Below are 24,698 nucleotides of genomic sequence, written 5' to 3'. Positions count from 1 at the left end.
TAGGAATCAGTGTTTGCATCTTGTCTGCATAACTTTAACATGCATCTGCAGACAGTTTTGATTTGAGAGCACAACAGGATCACAAATTATTAGGGTTGGGAAGGACCTCTGGAGGTCATCCACTTCAAACTCCTGCCAAGGGTCCCCTAGAACAGATTACACAGGAATGTGTCCAGGTGGGTTCTTAATGGGCAGCCTGTTCCAGTGCTCTTCCACCCTCAATGTAAAGAAGTTGTTCCTCATGTCGAGATGGAACTTCCGTGTTTCAGTTCCTGGCCGTCGCTCTTCACCCCGTCGCTGGGCACCACTGAAAAGTCCAGCACCATTTTCTTGGCATTCCTCTTTGGGTACTTATATGCATTAATGAGATCCCCTCTCAGTCATTTCTCCAGACTGAACAGGCCCAGCTCTCCTCTCCCTCTTTCTCTCCTAAGATGCTCCAGACCCTTCACCACCTTTGTGCTCTTGCACTGGACCCTCTCCAGGAGCCCCGTGACTCTTGCACTGAGGAGTCCACCACTGGGCACAGCACACGAGATATGGTCTCCGGCTACCAAACCCCTCACTCCTGCATACTCCCAGTGCGACCACAGTGCGCCGATCCCGCGCTCCCGGCCTAATCCCGATCCCGACCCCGATCCCGGCCCCGCCCACGCCTCCCTGCAGCGCCCACGGAAGCGCCGGGAAGTCCCGGTGCCGAGGTCCTACCTCGGCCGCGGAACAGCTACTGCAACCGCCTCAGTAGAAATCCTCCCCGCCGTTCTCCGCTGCACTTCGCCCACCCCTCAAACTCTCTCTTTCCCAGATACAGTAAGGCACCGAGGAAGAACACGGCCGCTCCCCGCCTCACAGCGGGTCGGCGGGGCACGTTATCTTCTCTTTGTGGCCAGGCGCGCCGCGGGCAGCTCAGGGCGAGCGAAGGCCCCGTGGTGCGGGCGGCGCTGACGTGTCGGTGGGAGCGGCGGCGGCCCCGGCGGCACCATGTGAGTGTGAGGGAGGGCGGGACGGCCCGGGGGTCCCGCAGCCCCCGCGCTCCCTCACCCGGCCTCACCCTCTGCTCTCTCCACAGGTCTAAGGTCACCTTTAAAGTGACGCTCACCTCGGACCCCCGGTTGCCTTACAAAGTGTGAGTGCCGCGCGGGGCGGCGGGGAGCGGAAACGGGGCACATCGCGGATGGCTCCGATGGCAGTCCCGGCGGGGCATCCGCCGGCGGGAGCGGCGCTCGTCTCCCTCCGTGTGGGATGGCAGGCGGTGTCCGTGCTTAGCCCTGCTCTCGGCGCTTTCCCGCTTTGCCCCACCGCCGTGCGCGTATTCCCCAGGCTCGCAGAATCATTCGGGATGGGAAAGACCGCTGAGGTCATGGAGTCCAACCTCTGCCCGATCTCTGCCTTGTCAGCCAGAGCCTGGCACTGCGGGCCGCCTCCGGACCTCTCCCGAGTCCCTCCAGGGACGGTGGCTCCACCGGCTCCCTGGGCAGCCCGTTCTAATGTCTTGACAGCCCTTTCAGTGAGGAATTTCTTCTGATCTTCCACCTGAACCATCCCTGCCACAGCTTGAGGCCGAGTTCTCTCCTCTTGGCGAGGACATTGCTATGGAGCTTAATCCCACACCTCCTGAGATTTGCCCCATCTGCGGAAATTTAAAGGTGTTCCCATTCTCTGCTAGAAATGTTTCTCTTGAAGCATCTCACACCCCTCAGGGACCCTTGAACAGTACTTGCACAGCTTTGGCAAAAGTATTTCCATTGGTAAAAATGAAGTTTCAGTCAGTAGTTTAACAGCAGCTAAAGCTGCTTTTCGGTTTGTTTTAGCAGCCACGTATTTACTTGTGTTGTGATTTCAGGTTAAGCGTGCCTGAGAGCACACCTTTCACAGCTGTCCTCAAGTTTGCTGCAGAAGAAGTAAGTGGAAAGTGATGATGTTAGGTTTTAACATTTTGCATGTTCTTGAAAGGTAAAGCTTTTTTAATTATAAAAATGCAGTGGTTAATACAGCACAAAGAAGTGCTGTTGGTTACAGATGGTTGTAAGCTTTACTGGCTCTCAGTGGGGGCCTAGCAGAGCTTTCAGAATCTTAAACTTAGTGATCTTTGCACAATTTATGCATCAGCAGATGGTATTGAGGTGATTTCTGGTTTTTTGTTTTATAGCAGTGATAAAATTTGTGACATTGAAGAGAATTAAAAGGTATTGCTCTTGGATACTTAATACTGAAATTTCTTATGGGAATATCAGGAAAGTTCTTCAGAATTATCCAGGAAACTCTTAAATTCTTTTCACATTCAGTTCTAGTAATCTCTGATTTTGGCAGACATGGAGGTTTTGATTGTGGAAGGTATTGAGATCAGCCATATGGGATAGATTCAAAAAACTGACTTAAGGGAAAATGTGGATAGTGTGTTCTTTGGCTTCTGTGTGATGATCTTTCACAATGAATCCTATATCATTACGTGTTTAAATGGCCCACATAATGTGTTTGAAGAGATGTATCACATTGTTTCAGATTAAACGTGCAAAGATTAGGAGACATTCACTGGATATAAACGGTAAAATTGAGTGCTCAGAAGCATGATGAGTCTCTTAATCTAACTAGCATAAAGTCAGCTGGGAGTCTGTTCTTGCAATTCTCCCTGTCTTGTTAGGAAAACCTGGGAAGTTTTGGGTTATTGAAAATTTCATTTCTTTGAGCATTGCAATTGCAATGAAATAGGAAGGATAATAGACTCGATCTTGAGTCTCCTTTGGTTGTTACTGTTATGCCACGATGTGACAGAAATTACTACAGGAAACACAGCTTCTGGGGGAAAGTTGTGGATTGGTTTTGTTGTAAATTTACTTGAAGAGAATTATACAGAATATTACTTGCTGTTAAAGATATTTGATTATTTAATTGGGGGTTTTTACTATGTTTTCCCCAGTTATTTTTATTCTGTATTAATGCACCTGTGCCAACACAACCCATGCATAGAGACCTAGACTGAAAAGTCTAACAAGCAAGTATGAGGTACCAGAAATCAGTGTGACTGAGTAGTTGGAGATGTTGAAAGGGAGGTGCCATTTCTGGTGGGGGTTGCCACTGAACCTGCTAACTTCACCTTCTTATGGAAACACAATGTTAATGATAGGTTCATCTGAGTAATGAATTTAGAGAATCACTACTGACTTAAACATTCGCATTTAGCAAGCCATTCTTTTAATTGGTGTGAGTATTTTGAGTATCTATCAGGGTTTGAATTCAGCCTATTCTGGATCAGCGCTGAAGCATTTTGCATATCTTTGAGACCAGGAAGAGTGAAGTCCTTTGTTAAAGAGCAAAAAAAGATTGTTAACTCTTCCCCAGGAATGAAGCCCCTTATGAATTGGCATTGAAAAGAATGACAGATAACTTTTGTGTTATATTAATGTTTTTTCTTTCCTTGAACTGCATAGCTTAACATTAATTTATGTAGTGTGTTGTGATTCAAGAACCACTTTCACAGTACCTTAAGTTATACGTATATGGAAAAGATCAAAATATGGGCAAAGTTGTTAGTTGTTCTCCAGGGGAAGTGTATTATCCTCTCTGTGATTTATATTCTCAGGGCAGAGCAGTGTTTAAGTTCTGGCTATTTGGCCTTAGCAAGTTTCTACTGAGACATCTCTCAAAAACTCAGAATTTGCCAACTCATAATCAGACTTGCCCTAAGTAGAAAAAAAACCTCATTTTTAGTGTGTGGTATCTATTGGGTTTTTCTTTCATATTTTAGAGTTACCTGGTAGTATAGAGTCTAAGGTATACATTTGCATGATAGTTTGAAAAAAATTTCCATTACATTTGTGGAATTGCTACTAAAATAATCATCCATTTCCATTAAAGTTACTTATATCTATAAATCTCAAGGACCTCTTTCCTCATTTTTTTGTATGTGAACCAGCTAAAATTATAATTTTAATATTACCCATATATTTTTCTGCTTTATATGTCTCTTATGCTGTTTTGACCTACTCTTATTTCTTTAGTTCAAAGTTCCTGCAGCAACAAGTGCCATTATAACAAATGGTAAGAATATAGTTTATATATATTTTAATAGTTTTTGCATTGAAGTTTCACTGAAAGTTTATTGATAAAATCAATACTGTCTCATGTTTCACAAACACTACATACTGCAAACTGTATTTAATAACATTACAGCATTATTTGAATTTCTTATGTGTGAGGTGAAGATACTAAACCACTAATTCAGTTTTGTCCAAATGTATAGCTTGGACTTTTCTATGCTGAAGCTTTCTTGTCACTTCCCATTTTTTGGCTATAGGAAATAGCTGCATGATGACTTCATGTAATAGTTGTATCTTGCTGGTATATTTTTTGAGCTGCAAGTTTAATATAATAAATTGGAATATGTCTGTTTCATCTTCCTTTTTCTCTTTTTTTTTTCCTTCTTCCTAGATGGTATAGGAATAAATCCTGCACAGACAGCAGGTAAGTTACTGTATATGAAGTATATTCCAGTATTAAAAACTTATTTTTCTTTCAGTCTAATATATAGCACATGGGGTTGTATTACATTTTAGGTTTTGTCTTCTTAAATGGGAGGAGCATTATCCAGTAGTTGAAAACTTCAGTCATTGTAGTATATAAAAGGTTAAATCCAAAAAACAGTGGGTTTTTTTTTTGGTTTTTTTTTTTTTTTGTTTTTTTGTTCGGTGTTTATTTAGTTCTGTGAAAAAGTGGTGAGCTTCTGATCTTCAGAGCTTTGCATTTAAGGAGCAGTCTTAAAGCAATACAGTATTACATACTACTGCAGTAATAAGTAACAGCTCTATTTCCCCCCTGCTCTATCTAATTCAGTAGTACTTGATGTTCTAGCAGCACTTCTTATGAGATATGTTAAAAAAAATAAGAGTTTTAGAGCAGAACTCCAGGGGCTTTGAGGAGTATGTTGTCAGAAGAGTTGGGTTGGAACTAGGTGATCATAAAGGTCACTTCCAAATCCAACCATTTTTTGATTCTTACTGATAGCTGTCTTGTTGTCACCAAGGGGTTCTGTGTCAGAAATCCCTGATTTCAGATGTCAAGGCTTGCTATGAGAGGAGAGTTTGCCTCTGTCACAGGAGAGTGTAAGGCCCTTTCTCATCACCTCCTGAAATATATGGAAACAGAGTACAGAGGTTGAGTTGTACCGATAATGGGCTGCTGTCTGGAGGCAGATTGTGTGGACTTATTCTTGAAGAGCTATACTTTTAAACTAATTGGGAAATAATTTCAATAGTCTAATCTTAAACCATTTGAGAAGAGAGTGTAACAGAGTATCTTGATAGAAAGTTGTGAACATTTCTTACCTCGTAAGTACTAGTAAAAATGGCTTTGCTCCTTATGGAATCCAGTCATCCAGTGAAAACTGAATAATATTACTCCTACTTGCAAACATGATGAATGGTTGAGGGAGACATGCTGCTCTTCTGGTTTTTGCATCCATCTGTCTCATTTATGCCTTTGACTGCTAGTCATTACTGAAGGCCAGTCATTACACAGGAAAAATAAAACAAGGTATTAGCAGCACACTTAGCTGTGTAAACTAGAGAGTATAAAGTAAATCCTTGCAAAGCACAGAACAGTATCTGATGGTGAGAAAAGCAGTTGCTTGACATCAATTTGGGGAATTTCTTGGAGTTGGAAAAGAAACAATTTCAGTGTAGAGACTTATTTCTGCAATCTGTGTTTGCATCAACAACATTTGAAAATGAAGATCAAATAAATATTTGGCTTTCTACTCCACCAGAGACTTCTGTCCTGCCTTACTATACCTGGATTATGATTTCACAGGTGTACTACCTCAGGCAGACTTCTCAGCTGATGCTGTCCTTATCATGATTCCCATGACTGAGTGTATTAAAAACAGATAATAAATCTAATAATTTACTTTAGTTACTAGATAATCATCCACATGTAAAGCCACACTTTCACATGACCACTGATGAATACTTAAGCAAAATGGTAGAATTGCTTAAGGTATACATAGGCTGTTTCTCTTCCTCAGCAGTATGCTTTCATCTTGTATGATGTAGCTTAAATTAGTTGTAGCTTAATCCTTTAAAGCAAGTGTATTTAGAGCTATTGACTGCTGAATGAAAGTATCAATACAGTAGTTCATTGTAATTGCATCTGTGCATATTGAACTCACATCTGCAGGTGATTTGCTTTATCTCTCCTAAGCTCTTATAAATATTGAAGAATTATTCAGTAGTATAAGACAGTATCACATAATCAAGAAACAGGTAAATTAAAAGCATCTAGGTGCAAAATGTTATCATCACTGCCTTATTCTGCAGATGTAACATTAGGCATGTGGATTATGTTTTCTTTAACATAGGTGTTCTGGCAATTCTGTGTGATGTTGCCCTTAACTGAGGACAAAACAAACCAGTCCACAATAAAACAAACATCCAAAATCAACCCAAACAAAACAAGCAAAGTACAGCCTACACCAAAGCTTGCGCTCAGACCAAAATCCCTCCTCAGTTTACAAGTAACATGCATAATTTAGGTATAATCTTCTGTTCAGCCTCATTAATTGCTATCTCAAAATCTACTTTTTGTCCTTCTTTCTATTTATCAGAATTCCTACAGATTGAAGAGTTATTTTAGTCTTAAAAAACTTCCAAAATAAGATACACAGGAATAAAATTTTAGTAATCCTTGGGGATTTCAGAGGTTTTGTACTGTTGCACCATTTCCCTTCCTTTCTAAAAAAAAGCACTCAAGTATGACTTTCATTTTCCTTACATGATTTCATGGAGCAGGGGAAATGAAAGCTGCAAAAGCTAGGCTTAGCACTTAATCCCTGTATTGATTTCAGTTTTAAATCCTTGATAGTATGGGGAGTAGTATGCTATAACTTTAATAAAACCAGTGTGATATTAATGATGAAAACAGACCAAGGTGAGTAGGTGAGCTGCTGTCTCCATGAGGCCTGTTTTAAAAAGTTAAGAATTTTATCATTACAAAAGGATGTTTCCAATCTAGAATAGTAACGTTAGTAGGCAGTTCTCTGTTTTGCTGATGAGACAGGTTTGCATTCAGTGGGTTTTATAGATCTCTTTAGTACCATGTGTTGGCAGATCTGTAAGATCAGAATGTCTTCGGATAACATGTTATTTTAAATTGATTTTCTAAGGTTCATTATGTTGAATATATACAATGATTTTGATCTTGATCCATTTGCTGGAGAAGTGGAGTTCAAAAAAGGGTAGCTTTGCTCTAATATGCAAACAAATTAAATGGATGTCAAATACCTTAATCTTATTTGTCAGAGCACTCTTCATCCTTGGAATGGGATGCTTGGGACAGAAATAGAATTACTCTGTTTTAGAAGTTAATTCAAGGTTGAATAAGGAATCAAATATGGTTGATTCTGTGCAATAGTAGTATGAAGTAAAAAAGTAAATATTCCATATATTAATTAAATAAATACATTACTTAGTGATATGGTTTAATTTTCAAATATTACATTTAATAAAAAAATAGCAACCTGAACATATTAAAAATTTCAACGCATCTAAATATTAGAAATTTCTAATTTTTATTATGTCTTTGTGAAAAGACTATGATGATTAAGACAATGCAGTAATAAATAAGAAGTTGAAAGCATAATTTTTATGCTAAAATGGGACTAACTTACACTTGGACATTTGGAGAACCTTCCTAAAAGAAGTTAAGGTTCTGAATTAGAAGTCAAAAAGTACTGAACCAAGGAGAGAAATAAAAATGAATGAATGCATGAATGAGCTCCAGAAAACAAAATAATTCAGGGAAAGTAAAACTTTGTTTTCTGGCTTGTAAGTGAAACAAGGCATTCGAGTGTACAGAGTTTGAAAGGCTACACTTTGCAAGGTGTAGCATTTTCATTTAAAATAAAGAGCTCTTTGGAAAGAGAGGGACAAGGTAAAATTCTATGGAAACATGAAAACTTTATTTCTGGTATGTCAGAGCAATTACTATGAAGCTGCTAAACACTGACTTAACACTGTTATCCTTTAAATGTGTTTGTTGAGGGTACATTGTATTTTCTTGGTTAGTAATACATCCTGTTTTCTTTCTTTGTTTAGGAAATGTGTTTCTAAAGCATGGTTCAGATCTACGGCTCATTCCCAGAGATCGTGTTGGGAGCTAATAACATCTCCTGAAAGCTGGGGAATAGGTGTCATTGCTGTGCAGCAGAGGTCTATTTATTTTGGAACTTCAAAATGCAACTGATGAATTGGACTTTTTTAAAGCAAGCAGAAATGACTTCCCAGGATTTGATTTTTTTCATTGGAAACAGAGATAAAGGTTCATTTTCCTGTTAAAATACATTAACTCATGCACTGATTCTTCCCTGATTGGTAGAACAGCCTGATTGCATGTTAGAAAGGCAGACTTCTCTCCAGGTTGACACTACAAGAGTAAATACAGCCACCATCAATAGATACTTAAAATACTGGATATTATTGAGCCTACTTCATGAAAGGGAAAACTGTGTTATGATGTTGCTACAAAGAAATTATTCCTACTGTGTGCTAAAAGTTGGGGTTTTTCCTGTATTTTTTTTCCTAGTTATTTCCATGTTTAGGGGAACAGCTTTCACCTGGCTCAAGTACTGATCTCAAGTAGAGGGGAAATTTCAGGAGTTTATTACTCAAATAAGTAAACAGCTGCCAAATGTTCCAAAGTAATTCTAAGTTTTAATTGCTGTAAGTATTTGAGATAAAGGAGAATACAGAGATTTCTATGTTTTAAGACTTCATATTGACATACTGTGAAGTTAAATTAAATTAAAATTCAGAGAATTTGTGAGACCTAGTCTTCTCACATGAAGTGCCATCATCTTGGAAGGATTGCAGTGTAATTTGGGAATGTGTAGACTGGTCAAATACATCATTCCTTTTTCAGTAAACTAATACTGGTTCTTTCCAGAAGTCATGGTTTTGTTGCTGCCTGTTACATAGAAAACAGCACAGAATTCTATGAAATATTTTTGTTCAGATTAGAAATTGCCATGTGTAAACTATCAGTTGTGTATTTTAAGTAGAGAAATTGCTGCTTTTCCTGAACTGGTTGTCTATGCTGTGATTTAATGTATTTGGCAAAATCTTACCATATTGCATTTTTTTTCTGTTCTGCTGAGTTGAACAGAAAGAACAATGGGTAGTGCAGTGCTTGGTTAAGTGAGTATTCTCACAAATGCAAGTGTCCTGTGCAATCGTCATGCTTTAGAAAGATGTTCAGATAATGTGTCAGATAATGCAGAAGTACAAAATGCCCTTCTGAGTGGGTGTAAGCTCAGGAAGTAAAGAAAAACTCTCCAGAAATCAATATTTGCCTATAAACAGCTTCCACATTTAAGATAAACTGTAAAATTCCATATTTTTCTTTAGTTTAATAAACAATTAAATGAAAAAGTGCAAATGTTGTTCCTCTTGTATTCTTAGAGTTCGACAATAATTAAAAATTGTTCCTGTTAATTATTCAGCATGCTTTGGGATTCATTTTGAGCCAAAAGATAGTTATTATCCAGAATTCTACAGAACACTGCCCCAAAGGGCAGAGTGCCTTGTTTTTGTTAGTCTAATGCCACAATATAATTAGTATGAGCAAAATTAATTGCTTGTAATTTTTAGCTGCAAATCTCTTGACTGAATGCTTGAGAAAGCACCTGATACTGGAATATAACAAATAGGAATCTTTTTTTTTCCTGTCTAAAGGTGCAGTGTTTTTGAAAGGGAATCATGATTTAATTGCATTTTGAAACTAGGATGCTCTGATGTTTATATATTGAGGGTTATGTAAAAATTATTTCATGTGGCGGCTAACATTTCTCACACTGCTACTTGGGTTATAACAGAGCATAAAGTATTTGACATACTGCATTGCAGGTAGTTCATGTAGCATGCTAAGAATTTGTTCATTTGGAAAAATAACTGGTATTTTTAGTGTTCTGTTCATTACACCTTTGTCTCAGTATGGCCTCTAAAATCTGAATGTGGCTTTTCTGTTTGGTAAAGAGACGATTTCAGTGCTAAAACATACTTACCAAACTTTGCAAGTTGACTTGACCTTTGCAAGTTCATTTTGTTGTGTTTGACATGGTTGTATAGGCAACTTTAAGATTCTAAGGCTTGGGAGTTGTTAGAAGATTCTGGAAATGCTGTGCTACTAAATTAATACCTTTCTGACTGTCCATACTTCATGGTGTACTTTGGAAATCAACTCTACCTGGCAGTTGTGTTGTTTTCAGTTCTGATTATAACCTAAGTGGTATTTGAAAAAAATTTTTTGTGTGTTTATGATTCATTTTGTTGCACCTTTGCTGAAGTCAATTTGAAGAGTAGTTTTTTTTTTTTTTTTGTATTCTACATTTATGAAAGGATGGCTGATTTATGTTAAAAAGATAGTCTCTGAAAAAAAAATTTGGCAGAAGCATAAATTGTTAAAGCTCCCACCAAAACTTTCAAGTATCTCTAACTGTTCTTTTGGTTTATATGAGTTCATAGAAGTTTTATTTTGATAAAATTTGGAGATATCTTGGACATTTTTCAGGGAGGAAAGCACAATGATCTGATAAAATACAGTAGAAGTTAGAAAATGGCCCTGATAATAAGTTCTGCCAGCAGTATGTTTTTTTTCTCTGTTGTCACAAAATCCAACTTTATTATATGTTTGAGATGAAAAGGTTATTTTCCTTTTTTCTTGTTACTATGTAAGAATTATAAAAATTCTTGAGAGTAGTTCTCAGAAGTTGAGAATTCTTATTCTTTGTGTTTAGCTTGATCACAAAAGCCCAGCTCCCACCGCTGCTCCAGTGATATGAGGAGCAGTCAGAGTGAGAGAAGGAGCTGTGCCAGCACGGCTGCACAATGAGTGGATTCTGAAGGTGCTGGAGCATGGCAGTTCTTTGTATGGCAGCATCCAGGTGGCCTTCAAACCGAGCACTTCAATGGGGCACTTGGAAAAATTCAACCAGCAGTCATCCTAGCAGTGCTGTGGATACTGTTGCAGAGATTCTAGCAGGAGTGCCAAGCTCCAGCTGGGTGAACTTCAGTCCATGTTCAATGCAGTGTTCAGAGTTAAATACAGTATACCCAACAGTACATCTCAGTAGTGAATTTCAGCTGCTGATGGAAGGTAAATAAATACTGGGGAGTGTTCACAAAATAAAGTGTGATCTTTTTGAGGCTAATCTCTGCAGGCTGCTTCTGAAGTTAACAAGCTGAAGTCCTCCAGAGAGATTCAGTGTAGCTAAACAAATCTGCAGCTCTGAGTGACTCTCTGAGAAGCTTTTATCTCTTCACTGGCTGGAGAAAGCAATTTAGGCATTAAACCTGCAGGAGCTGATGTTAACCCTTCTGAATACCTTCCCCAATTCATACTTCTCCCCTTCCTTAAAAATTACATGTTATATACACTCAGTCTTGTTTAATCTTGATTAACACATGATGCAAAGTTCCCAGGGACTTGTTCAAAATCACAAGAACTTTTTTGCATTAAATTAAAATTACTTTCTAATGTAATATAATTACTTAAAAACAATATTTTTTTTCCTTTTACAGCAGGTTCAGGACCCTTAGTAGTAGTGTGAGAAAGGCTTGTCATTTTTTTTACAGGAAACTTTGGCATATTAAAATTAGTTCTGTTTGCAAATAAGAAAATGTGTGTACTGAAAAACAGAAGATTCTATTACTGCATCTTTTTAGAGTATGGATTTGGTCTTCTTTATCTCTCTGAAGTGGTTAAATGTTCCTGGCAAGCAGATTTTGAAGGGTTTTGAATGTATACAAATAGACACTAATAAAAGGACTGAGTGCAGGGGCTCCTGTTTATTACTATGAAGACAATCCTGAGGCTATGAGTGGGAACTGTCAATGTCTCACTGCTGAGAAATACCAGATGTGGTAACAGCTATAACAACCCTAGAGGCTTTTCATCATTTTAATGGAGAGAATTGCTCTTTGATTTTGGACAATGGATAAATTTGTTTACAGACCTTGAAAGCAATCTTCATCTGGTGAGAGTGAGATCACTGGCCACAATCCTACTTTACTGTTCGTGATATTTGACAAGAAGTAAGTCTGGGACAGTTGGGCCATTAAAAAACTGGACTTCTCCCCGTAGAATTCTATCTCAAAGGTGTGAAGTGTGAACTGAGAAGTGCAGCATCTATATCTTCAGAAGACTTGGCTGTGATAAAAATCTATTGCTGTCTGATGAAAAGTTTAAAATTAAAAGGGAGTGGGGAATATTCTTTGTCTTAACTATTGAGTAATGAGGTCATTTTGCAATTAGAGGATCACACTGTATGACTTCTCATAGGAGAAGCAACCAGATTTTAGTAAATGTTTGCTATTAAACATCTTAGAAATTCAGCCGAAGAGCTGAAGGATATTTGTAAGACAGTAAATGTGAAACAAATAGACATATGAAGCATATCCACATGCAGGGATATGGATATGCTTCATATGTCTATTTGCCACCCTTGCTATGGATGATCAGAAATAGCTTGGTTTTAATAATGATGCATGCTTCTAATGCTTTAAAACCATTAAGCATTATTTTGAATTGCTTTTCAGGTCTGTTTTTTGTGAAGTAGCTTGTAATACTTTTGATTGCTTGCTGGATTTGCTAAAGTACTGTTAATTTTTACTATGGGCCAAACTTTGTGCTATGATTTTTGTAGAGTTTAGAGATGCTGCTTATGCCTCAAGCTGGGTTTATGCAGACCTTGAATATATATCCATGTAAAAGTGATTGACATAAGCAGCACTCGTAACTCCCCTGAGGAAGGGACCTTAAAGATCATCTAGATTCAATCCCTCTGCCATGGGCAGGGATGCTTTTCATTAGGCCAGGCTGCTCTCAGCCATTCTGTAAATTAATTTTTTTATGTGTAAATTGAAAACAAAAAGGCAATGTTGGATGTAGCTAATCGGCTGATGTTTATTGCAGTAGCTTTTTAAACCGTGGGAGGGGGAAGGAGTAAGTAACATTGCTGTAATAAAGTGCTGTCAGGCAACTCACGTTGCTTGAAAAATTAACATCTTTAAATTCATTTTTGCATTAACATTTTCAGTTAGTAGAGACCCATTAATTTGTGACAGGGTTCTGTTCTATTGCTATGGGCTTTTGAATAGTATACAAATAATAGTGGCTAACAATAAGAGCAGCCAGACATCCTTACCAGCAGCATGAAGGGTGAAGGTTTGTATAAGCACTCAGTGTCAGTAAAGCACCACCCGTGCAGAGCTGGGTGGTTATTAGTACATAAACAAGAGCACAGTACATCTTGCCAGCTGTTCTGTAGTTGACATGATCCATTATAGGTGACAGTGATAATCAAATGGTCTTATTATTTATGTCAGGTCCATTTAATTCCCACTTCTAGGCTAAATGCTGTTCCAGATTAATATGTGTGTGTAGCACAGAGTGTCCACAGTGACCTCAGGTACTCATCATTCTTATTTCATTACTCTGTTTTGGACAGCTCCAACTCTGTCCAAGAGAGGTCTGTTCCACAGTGTGATTGCAGGACAGTCAGTTCTATGGGGCCCCACATCTAAGAATCTGTCATTGTTCTGAAGTTTATACATTTCATTTTTATTTCTCATCCTGTGGCCATGAAAATTTAAGGTGGAGAGCTTCCACTGATTTTCAGCTCTTCTGGTCAGGGACTGCTGAAGTTTAAAGTGCCATATCTAAATGTAAATAACAGGAAAGCAATTTTAGCCTTGTGATTTTGTAAATTAAGCTTAAATTTCTTCTGCCCTACTCAGATGCCAGAGGAATTTAATGTCAGAAGATTTTGCAGCCATGAAAAATATTAAGGGAGAGTAAAAAAAAAACCAGAATCTAAAAATGAGAGCACATGGGTACCATAGGGCTTCATGAAACCTGATATCCTATTTCAGTTTTGCAGTTCTCAAAATTTCATTGGTCGAAATTTGTTGTTGACCACTGCCCTGTCATCATTCCATTATCCCAATTCCATACACTTACAAACTGAAGAAGTGACTTGTCACTAAACATCTCTAAAGAAACATCCTGCTTTCAATTCTGATCGTTCAGCGCTGTCATCTGTCTGATATCAATTATACTTCACTTGCAGACATCATGTCTTTTGTCATTGCAATAGTGTAGACTAATTTATCTTTAAATTATTAAGTAATGCAGTTTACACTGGGAAACTCCTTGCACCTAAGGAAGCATAACAAATACATAAATTGTCCTCTATTCTAAGTTAAAGTTACCAGGTATTTTTAGTTCCCTAAAATGAAATTGAAAGAAAACCTGTAACTTTACCATGTCATCCTGAAAGTGGCAGCCATCAAAGTTAAAGTATGCATTCTTCTTCATATTGTGCCTTAACTGCGAATTTTACTTTTAGTGTGAACAGTAAGATCACCTGGAAAATTAAGCCTATTAAATTGCTGCTGTGATATGCTTGCATTGATTGATGAGCAAAAAATTAGAATGGCAAAGAAAGGCTGTAACAGCCTCTAGTGTTCATCACAAAATTAAGATATTCGTCAAGATGTTTCAACTTAGGGTTTGGCTGGTTAGGCAAAATTATTTAAATAAAATCCTGCACAGTTTTTTTCTGAACATTTGACAGTTGCTTAATGCAGAACAAATTCCTGCTTATTAGTGCTCAAATATTAGTTTTAGTAATGATTCTCTGGTATGAGTAAGGCATGGCACTGCACCTCAGATCTTGCACACTGTACTGCAGTTCATGTTCCAATGTAAAAACTAAAGGAAGACAAACAATTATTTCCAATATTTAGTGATGGCAAACTGGAACATCAATTCTGTCCAAAAAAGAAAAAGAAGGAACTCTGAACTGTGAGGTGTCAAATAAACAGTTATGTTATCAATAAAATGTACGATCATCTACTTGAGCTCATGCAAAATTTTTAGTATTAAAAAATGTAATAGTCTTATGGGTGGGGAAGATCTGCAACCAAAATGCAGACTGCTTCCTTTTGGTTTGCCAGAAGGATCCTCAGCACTATTCCATTTGATTTAATCTATTTGATTTAACGCAGAAGACTATGTACAAAGAAGTTTAATTTCTTTAATACAGTGATTCTTCCACTGCTTTTGTTGTTGACTTGTGTGAATTATATACATTCTACATATGTAGAATTTCCAAAGGGATCTAGAGCTGTTCTGGAAATTTGTTAGGGGTCCAAAGTTGAAAAAGGCAGAATAAATTTGATCTGCTATAACTACTGGTCTTGCAGCATTTAAAGAATAAGGCAGGAATAAGTCTAACTGTACTAGAAAGTGTTTCTGTAAACATGGTTCTTTAAAGTGTAGTGCCAGTCTCTGGAAGTTTTGTAGACCAGTGTTCTACTACACTTATATTTAGAAAGTTTTAAACAAATTCCATTTTAATTTGTGTAAATTAAGCCTGCTTTTTTCCTCCTTTCCCAGCATGTATCTAGGACAACCAATGGGACTAATGTCTGCAGGTACCTATTTCTACAGACCATAGGAGAAGCCTGGTCTATAAGATCATGCTAAGTGAACTGCTAGCTCAGGTAAGATGGATTCCAGTCAGGGAGGCTTTTACAGAGAACAAGCATGAACCAGCACAGATGGGGAAGATGATGCTTCCTGTTCCTGCAGATCATTGGTTTTATGAGCTTCTTTAGCTAACCACAGTACTGCTGGTCATAAACACAGGCACCTTAAGAATCTGTTTGAAACCAAGCTAAAAAAATCTCTGTAGATTGTGCTTTAATTAAACTCCTGTCAGGGGCATTCAGGCAATAAATGAATGTAAGATCTTATAAATAATTCAATTAATTTATTGTGTCATACATCTAAAGGTGCTAATTTTTCTTCTCCAAGGTGATTTTTTCACTTAAGTTATGCTGCCATTTTCACACTTTATCACTTTATGCAGAGTTGGTAGGGATCCACAAGGATCATCAAGTCCAATTCTCAGTCCTGGACAGGACAACCGTAAGAGTCACACCATGTGCTTGAAATCATTGTCCAAATAATTCCTGAACTCTGTCAGGCTCAGTGCTGTGGCCAGTTCCTTGGAGAGTCTGAGCGCCCAATCTTGTTTTGTTTTTTTCCCCCTTAGATTTCTCTCCCTATCTACTTTTTAATAATTTTCCTTTGTTTCAATCCAATTCAGATTGTCTGACATTACCTTGTTCCATCACAGCTCTTTGAATTCCATTTTTCCCTTCTTTTTCTGAGATCTTTCCACAGTACTGATTTCTGTTAATAAATGTAGGAAAATTAAAGACGTCTGTGTGACTAGCTTGTTATGGTTTGCTGAACAGCCCTCCTGCCGGTTTAGCTTTCTTAATCCACAGTCTAGCTGATACCCTGACTATATTTTTGCTCTTCCTGGCCCCAGGGCTAATTTGGTGTGTGAGGATGTGCTAGAATATTAATACAGGCAGCTGAAAAAGTCTCTACACCAAATATAGTTATACAAAGAAAAAAAAGTCTGGCATATGGAACACAGGCTCCAGTATTCTGGAAATATAAAACATATCAGTCTGGACAACTCAAACATGAAATTAGTTTTGTCTGCTTCTTCATGTTCTCCATATAGCTCCACACAGAACTAAGTCTGTGTTACTCAAAAGATTGAGAGCTGGAAGGCCATTGTGTGAGCTAGGAAACCTAATGCTGTTGTGCCTGATTTTTCTCTGTAGTTTTCTCTTTGCTTTAAACTTTTTGGTCTGTTTATTTTCTCTTTTTACTTTTTTTAGCTTTGTATTTTCCCCACCTGGAATAGTTCTAAAAGCATACTTTAATCCCATTATCCTACAAATTCACCATACATTATTTCCTTGCTAACTACAGCAGCTGTTAATGAGTACAGCCAGCTCATGCAGAGCAGTGAGAAAGACAATAAACAGAGCATAAGAAACTATTTCAAGCATTTTAAAATAATCCTAACTGCAGCAAGAGACTGTAAAAATTGTGGTTTACTCAGTTAAGGAACATAGGATTTTTGTGTTAATGGAAGCATGGAAAAACCCTTCTCAACAGTGAGGGGCTAATCTCAGGCAGATGCACAGAACCTCTCCCGAAGGTTTTTTATTATAAGTGGGAGGTGATCTAGGTGAAATGACTGGTCTAGGAAAAAAAAGGAGGTGAAGTTACAGTGGGGGCCTCAGCATCCAAGAGTCTGCTTATCTTGAAATAGGATACTGATATCTCTAAACGTGTGTGTGTGTGTGTGTGTGTGTGTGTGTGAATTCCTGACATTTTTGGTGCTGTGCCCCCAACCCCATGCACTGCCTTTTCTCCTGCTAAATAGCATCTCCATCTACTCATTGCTGAGCAAAGGTCAATTAATCTTGAATAAGGGGAGCAGAATCTGACAGATTGACACCATCCCACCCAAAACACAGTGCAAATCTGCCTTCCCTTCAGAAATGTGGAATCTAATGTAGGGTTTGTGTTGTTGGAGGGTACAGCTCATGCATTTCATCCAGTGTGTGCCTTGCAGGGGTGCACAAATTGGTGGATTCTTACTGTGTTTGATCATGCCACTTTGCAGCACATTTATGCTATTGTTAAAGAAAACACTTTGCAAAGCTCTGTGGTTTGAATAGCAGCATTCCTGTTATTAGTGGATTGTGGAAAGCAACCTGTATTAACTTTCAGCTTTGTGGCTTACTAGCTCAAACTGTGGGTGACTGATTTGTTGCAGAAACCTCTATAGCAATTCAACTGTCTGCCACTAAGAAATGCTAGCTTAACATTTTAATCCAATTTACAGGCAAGAGAATTGATACACAAGCCTTCTCTTTAGTATGGCTACTTTCCATCTGCTGCATTTGGAATACCTGCCCTTGTCTCATGCATAAACCAATGTGGGATATGGAAAAAATGAAGACATTAGACCTGGTCCTATTCCAACTCTGTTCCTTTTATTTCTAGTATTCTCAATGTAGGTCCCTTCTGCACATCACTGAGGAAGGACTGTAAACTGCAAAACTTCCTTCCCACTCCTAAGAGAACATGTGTTTCCCCAGAAAAGAGGGTAAATGTAAGATAAGGGTTCCCTGACACCAGAGGTATGATAACACTGGAAGACCTTTACTTCTCTTTCCTGACCTGTTTCCTTCAAGGGCTGTACTGAGCTACAGACAGACACTTTTATTCTAGTAATGAAAGCTGGGTTATCTTGGAAAAATGTTTATTGCCAGTAGTGGAAGCCCTAGAAAGTTTTGTTTCAGGAGATATAGTTCCAGCAAGTAGGTAATAATATCAAGCAGGAGAGCCAGCAATGCTGAAACCATCAATGTAGGTTATACACAGATGAGAAACCAAGCAGAATAGTGTATGAACCCAATATAAATTGCTTTTCTGGTGCAGGATGTACATCAGTCAACAAGACAACAGGAATTTTCAGTTTCTAATTCCTCTGTGAGGAAATCAGAAATTTCCTGTTGGCTCATACATTTTTAAGGTAAGATTTCAGAGCAGTCTTGGTTTTGATCACAGGGGTTTTTTAATCAGGAAAGGCACAAAATTGATGGAATGGCAAAACTTTCTTATTAAAATCTCAGGGGTGTGAGGGAAGGGATAAAATGACCCCAGAGAATGAAAAGCTTCAAGTGATAAAAACTGGTGTGGCTACACTCCTGTGTATGGGAGGCACAAAGTCCTTGCAAGATGGAAAGTAGTTGAGGAAGAACTTATTTTATTCCTCTGAAAATATTAGGATTTATTTATACAGATCAATGATTCCAGAAGGGGATAAAAGTGCATTTGCTATGTTCTTAAGAGAAAGCAAAGTAAAAGAATTTAATTAATCAAACTTTATTGCTTTATTAAGGCTGCTTTCTGAGTTCAGTTTTTGTGTAGCAGAGGGCAGGTGAGAGTTTAAATGAATGCCTTATGATGTAGCTTTCTGTGAAGGAAAATGCCTTAAATGGCTACAAACTCAGTACACATCTGCTTCATCTCTTAAAAACGTAAATTGTACATTTTGGCACTATGTAAAATAACACTTCTAAGCAAGACTGCCATAGCACAAAGACAAAAAATGTCTATTTAAGGACCAAGAAAAGCTTTCTGATACAGTATTATTATGTAGAGCTGCCTGGGAAATTTGATTTCTATCTAAAAATCCAGAATAAATTCCTGTTTACAAAAATTAATACCTGAAGTTGTTAGAAGTGCAGGGTTTGGTACAGACTCTTGCTAGCAGCAACATTAAACATTGAATTTCTTAAAACTGGAGGGATCTCTGACTGCACCCCTGGCAACAAGGTGGCATCATTATTTGACCAAGGCCTCATCTTGTGTGTCTGCTTTGTGAGATTTGGGGGATTGTGAAACACCCTTTTTGACTAAATTATATATTATATTTTTTTAAATATTAAAAACTCAGGGGCCCTAAGTAGACTAATGAAAAAGGAAACAGGCTTTGTCCATTATTGTCTTGCTCATCTGCTGTACCTAGTGGAGCAGCTTTTTCTTTACAGACAGTTCAATGTTGTTCTGTGTTGGAGACCTCTTTGCGCCATCCTTCTGGTCTCAGGGAAACTTTTTACCTCTTTAGGCATCTTCCTCTTCCTCACTGCATTTTCCCAACTCTTGATTCTCGTACTTTGGAGCCCCTTCTTCGACCCAAGCATTAGGTCTCCTGGGAAGCTGCAAGCTTCACCTCTTAGGTTACAGTTCTCCAGTGTTTAAAGGAATAAAATCTGGAAAGACACATTGTGAAGGATACTATCAACTATACCACTGAAAGAAGTAACAAAGTACCTTTGTAGTTTAGATTTAGATCATATATGGTGTGGAAAATTTAAAGATGGCTGTCTGTGAAAGTGGGCATGCTGATGCACAATTCTGTCCATTGCAGGTCAGAATGTGGCAGCAAGAAGGGAAGATGATTCTTTCCCACATTCTTGAATAAGGTCTCAAACCAATGTAATTGTTGAAGATGTATAAGGTACGTATTGACACCTATACTCAGACCTGACCCTTACGTGCAGTTCCTGTAAATGTTTGGCTTGTTAATTACATGTTTTCCTGTAATTGGGCCAGAGTATGTTTCTGTCAGAAAGATGACTCAATAATCTGAATCCCTTACATATGCAGTAAATGAAATAGACATATGTGAGAGAGATGATTTCTGTATTCAAGACTATCTCCTGCAAGCAGAAATGGGTTACATAAGCAGTTCTCATTCTGGCATTCCCTACTTTGACTTTGCTGCATTAATCTCAACTGTATATGTACCTATATATTTTTTTTTACTAACTTCCTGTGGATAAAATGTCCTGTATGAATGCAGCTTCAATCTTACAGACAGAAATTATTTCTTTGAAAACAAAGTCATGGAGATGAAATCTTAAAACCTTCTTCCAGTCCTTAAAGTTTCATAAATTTGTTAGAGGCTCAGTTTTTGCTGGCACAGTTTTGTCTGTCCTGTGTTTCTGTGCAGTCTGATGCACATCTGCTCTTATCCATCATTAAAGGAGTTGTTCTGTTCCTGTGACATGCATGGAAGGATGTACCTTATCTGTTCTTTGGGAGCTGGTATTTCTGGATTGTTGTTTTTAAGTCCAGTTCCTGCCCAATAAACTTTTATGCTTTACTCAGACAATCAATCCCTTCACAAAATGGAATTTCATTTCTGATTTAGGGTTGCGTGCATCACACAATTTATTAGGTCCCTGAGGCACTGCCAGCCCTAACCACAGCCCAGGACCCCCTGTCAGGCCCTGGGACCATCAGTCCCTGCCCTTTGATGCTGCAGCGGGGCTCGTCTCCAAATCCCCACTGCCTTGCCCAGCCATGACCATCACTGCTCTCTGACAAAACCTGCACAGGACTGAGTCTGCTCCACAGACTGACTTTTCTGTAAAATATTATTGATTAAAAAATTCATACTTTAATTAATTTACAGTGATGCAGAGTTCTATTGATTTGACATAATTCTTAGGTTTGGCTACAGTTTTGTAATTTAACCTATTAACAGTAAGGGATTTAAATTAAAACACCTTTCTAATTTCTACTATAGCATTTCAGTAAATCTAAATGTTACACAGGGTTTGTTTCTTTCTAAATATTAGTTTAATTAATTTCATGATGGATTTTAAGTCTGTGCAGAAAGTACTGCAGTTAATTATGAATCCACATTAATGTAAATGTTTTATGCTGGGCCTGTTTTTTTAATTAGTGTTTAAATCATTTACAAATCTTTTTTTCAAAATGATCAGCATTTGACATGTGTTCTTTTTAGCTATTTTTAGTTTTTCAGTGTCTCCAATGTTTTTTTAAATGTGTCCAAAAAGAGGAAAGGGGGGTGGGGGGGCAGGGTGGGCAAAGAAAACTTCCATTTAATTTTAGAGCCTGTTAAGTCCTGATTACATTCCACAAGGCAAAGACTGGGTTGGTAGATGAGGAAAGACCAGTGGATATTATCTGACTTGATTTCAGCAAAGTTTCTATATTGTTGTGTGTGAGATCCTAACAGAGGAGCTGGTGATGTATGGGCTGGATGAGCCCATGGGTTGAAAACCAGCTGAATGGCCAGGTCCAGGGGGCAGAGACCAGTGACTCTTGTTATGCCCCAGGGATCAGTACTGGGCCCAGTCCTGTTTATCATCTTCATTAATGATCTGTATGGCAGGATGACCCTCAGCTGTGTTGCAGACAGCACAAAACTGGGAGGAGTGGCTGATATGCCAGAGGGTGGCGTTGCCATCCAGAAAGTCCTCAGCAGGTAGGCGACATGAGTTGATAGGAACCTCAGGAAATTCAACAATGAGAAGTGTGAAGGTTTTTTGGAAAGAAAAAGTACAGTTTGACCCACACTCCAGAGCAGCAGCAGACCTGTCCCAAACCAGCTACTCAACTTTTACACATGGCTGACACAAGGGCTGTAATGTCTAGAACAAAGAGCTCATGGTGCATAACACTAAGTATTTCCTGTAGTGACCTAATTGTATTATTAGGAGGAAAATAAATAATTCTCATGTTTTGGTTTTTCTGTTCTCCATGTTATGGCCTGGAGCAGGGAAATCATTACTGTTTTGTGCCTGTGTAGGAGTCACACAAGTGGGAGCAGAGCCTCCTGCTTTCTGCAGTCTCTTTTGATGCACTGTTTCTAAGATGGAGGATGTAGCTAGAGCATCATAGTTAGATATGATTCATCACACAATTGGGTTTATACTGCACACAGACCACTTGGCAATAAACTAGAAAAATAACATCATACTGGTTTAATTTTCTTGGGAAAGTCTATTTAATCACAACACAATTCAGCCACATGCCTACATTTCTTTTTGTACTGTAATATTTGTAGAAGCAGCACTCTAACCACCTGATGTATTTCTACACTCAAGAAAAAAAAAAAAGGAATACAAATCTCATTAGAGGGAAATGTTGGTCAGAGGTCAAAACACATTCAGAGAAAGTTTCTCTGCTTTCTTTTAGTAGCTCTAAAGCTTCAAATCAACAACTGCAATTCCCAGCCATATGCTCACCAAGCAATTTCTTGCCCTCTGCTACAGTCCAAGGTCTTGGGAAATATCATGGTTTTATTTCTATATCACTCATATAAGTTTTTATTCTTTTGGGCTACATATGTGTCTCCACACACTGCTTTTATCCAATTCTGTGCCTGAACTGGACAATCTTCAGTTATCAACCAAAACATGCATTATATTAAAATATTTACCTAAAATTTTACTATCTAATTAGGTTTTAGTCCTTCAAATGACTCATGTCAGTGGTGTCCATTTTCTTTTCTCTTTTTGTTTGTTATTAATTTTATTCCTAGAATTAATAAAATATTTGTGAACAGGAACATCTTTACACCTTCCTATTTCTGTTTACTATTTCTTCCCTCCTTGCAAGTGAACTCAAAAGGGAAAAATCAAATTTAAGATTTTCCATGCAATATACCAAGCACCAGTGCTGATCCTATGGTGCCATGATATCTAGTACTCTATGTTTGGAGTTTATTAATCTACAAAATGACATATACGAAAACTGTTCAGGTAAGGACTCATTTATGCGGGAGTCAAAAATTCCATCTAGTCTTTGCTAGTCCTTGCTGCTTTTTGGACAGCACCATTGTTGTCTGCTTCAGAAAAGAAAGAAAAACCACAGGTTTTTGGCAGAAGATTGGGAGTTCTCTTTCTAGTCTCAACTGTCCTTATTTTTGACACAGGCTTTACCCAGACTCTCTCCATCCCTTTTTTGAAGTGACAGGAATCTCAGGGTTTGGGGCCGTGTTCAGAACCATATCCCACTGTTTGCTTCTTATTTATTTTTCCTCCTCTCTGGTATGGGTTCAGCCTCTTTGGCGATGTCCCCACCAAAGAGCTGTGGATTCTCAGGGATCCACTCCAAGTTGCTAAAACCTGTCCTCTTTTACCAGCTCACATTTTTAGTAAAAGACTTGGAAAGTGCAAACCAGCTGTTTGAAGATGCTTTTGAGAAGTGTTTGTGTACACAATTTATAGGCTATGTGAAATATTATGGTCTTCTTGGATTTTGCTTTTTTGAAGAACTCTACTTATATTTGGGGGTAATTTTTTTTAATATATTGAGAGACAAGTGATAGGTGAATGAAGGAAGGAGCCATTTTGTGCTATGATTGAAAGAATATGATCAAAAGAATATAAATTCTATGTTATTGAAAAAGAGCTTTAGGGAGGATTGACACACAGTCCATTTATATTCACATATAGTATTAGAAAATCACTAAAATGATAAAAATATTACTGCTAGGCTTTACCACAGAAATTAAAAACAAGATAGATCAGCTGAATCTCCCAGAAGGAGGCTAAAAGAATAAGAAAAAATTCCTTGAAGAGAACAATTCATATTGCAGTTATTGAAGAACAGATGAAGAGGGGAGTTAGTTATTTGGTTGGCTGATCCTGTAAAATCATTCACAGCTGTTCATAGCTACTCTGTCAGCTCTTCTTCCTCCTTCTTTCTCTGTTGGCACTGATCCTGCATCCCATGCTGTCCCTGACCCACCCTGGCCATTCTGCCCCCCCTTGCTGTGCCAGGTAGAGGGATGGAACAACTGTGAGAGCTGCAGTTGGAGGAGTCTGAGGTTGAGGGTCTTTTCCTGAATCTTTAGTGAATGTGGGGTCACTCTGGATCATATTCTGTGTATTGAACCATAAAATAAAACCCATAAGGTGTTGCTAGCTGAGTAGGCTCTGTGGTTTAAGTGTACTGAGGACAGGAAAAGCAATGTTCTAGAGACATCTGGGGAAATTGCTGCATCCTCTGGAATGGCCTCCTTGGAGCACCTTTACAGTGCTGTATGTTAATATGAGTATTTCAAAAATATCTGGAACTTGAAACATATCAGTGCCCATTAAAAAAATAAAATGTTCCTTAACTATGAATCAGAGGAAATATGGAGATCAGAAATGGAAAAATACTTGCTTAAAGAAGAAAAAATATGTTAAATGCAACAGAATAAATAGAGGATATTTTAAAACATAGTAGGGAAAGTACTTTGAGCATAACCACTATCTTATATTCAACCTTAAAACACACCTTTTGGAACAAGCTGTCAGAGCTGCTGTCATGTTACCAATAATTGTTCTTGCATTACTTACTCCTTACAGGATAAAACAGTCAGGGTTTAATTCCCTGTAATATGTTTGTCATAAACCTTAAAATAAAAAGTCAGAGTCTGTTTATTGCTCCACTTACTA

General features: G+C 38.2%; 1 protein-coding gene across 1 annotated transcript; it reads left to right on the top strand.

The window, feature by feature from the left end:
* The first annotated feature begins 920 nt into the window (after positions 1 to 920).
* UFM1 (ubiquitin fold modifier 1) lies at positions 921 to 9,426 on the top strand. Its single transcript, XM_021541881.2, has 6 exons — positions 921 to 983; positions 1,070 to 1,126; positions 1,844 to 1,901; positions 3,999 to 4,038; positions 4,429 to 4,461; positions 8,088 to 9,426. Coding segments are annotated over exons 1-6 (255 nt in total). The 5' UTR covers positions 921 to 981; the 3' UTR covers positions 8,153 to 9,426.
* The last annotated feature ends 15,272 nt before the right edge of the window (positions 9,427 to 24,698 follow it).

The sequence above is a fragment of the Lonchura striata genome, chromosome 2 (genome assembly GCF_046129695.1).
Source record: "Lonchura striata isolate bLonStr1 chromosome 2, bLonStr1.mat, whole genome shotgun sequence".
NCBI classification, from domain to species: Eukaryota; Metazoa; Chordata; class Aves; order Passeriformes; family Estrildidae; genus Lonchura; species Lonchura striata.
This window is presented reverse-complemented; position numbering and strand designations above follow the sequence as displayed.

Coding starts and splice junctions, on each gene's coding strand:
- UFM1 (XM_021541881.2), top strand. Junction 1,127..1,843: donor CCCCGGTTGCCTTACAAAGT/GTGAGTGCCGCG, acceptor TTGTGATTTCAG/GTTAAGCGTGCCTGAGAGCA. Junction 4,039..4,428: donor AAGTGCCATTATAACAAATG/GTAAGAATATAG, acceptor CCTTCTTCCTAG/ATGGTATAGGAATAAATCCT.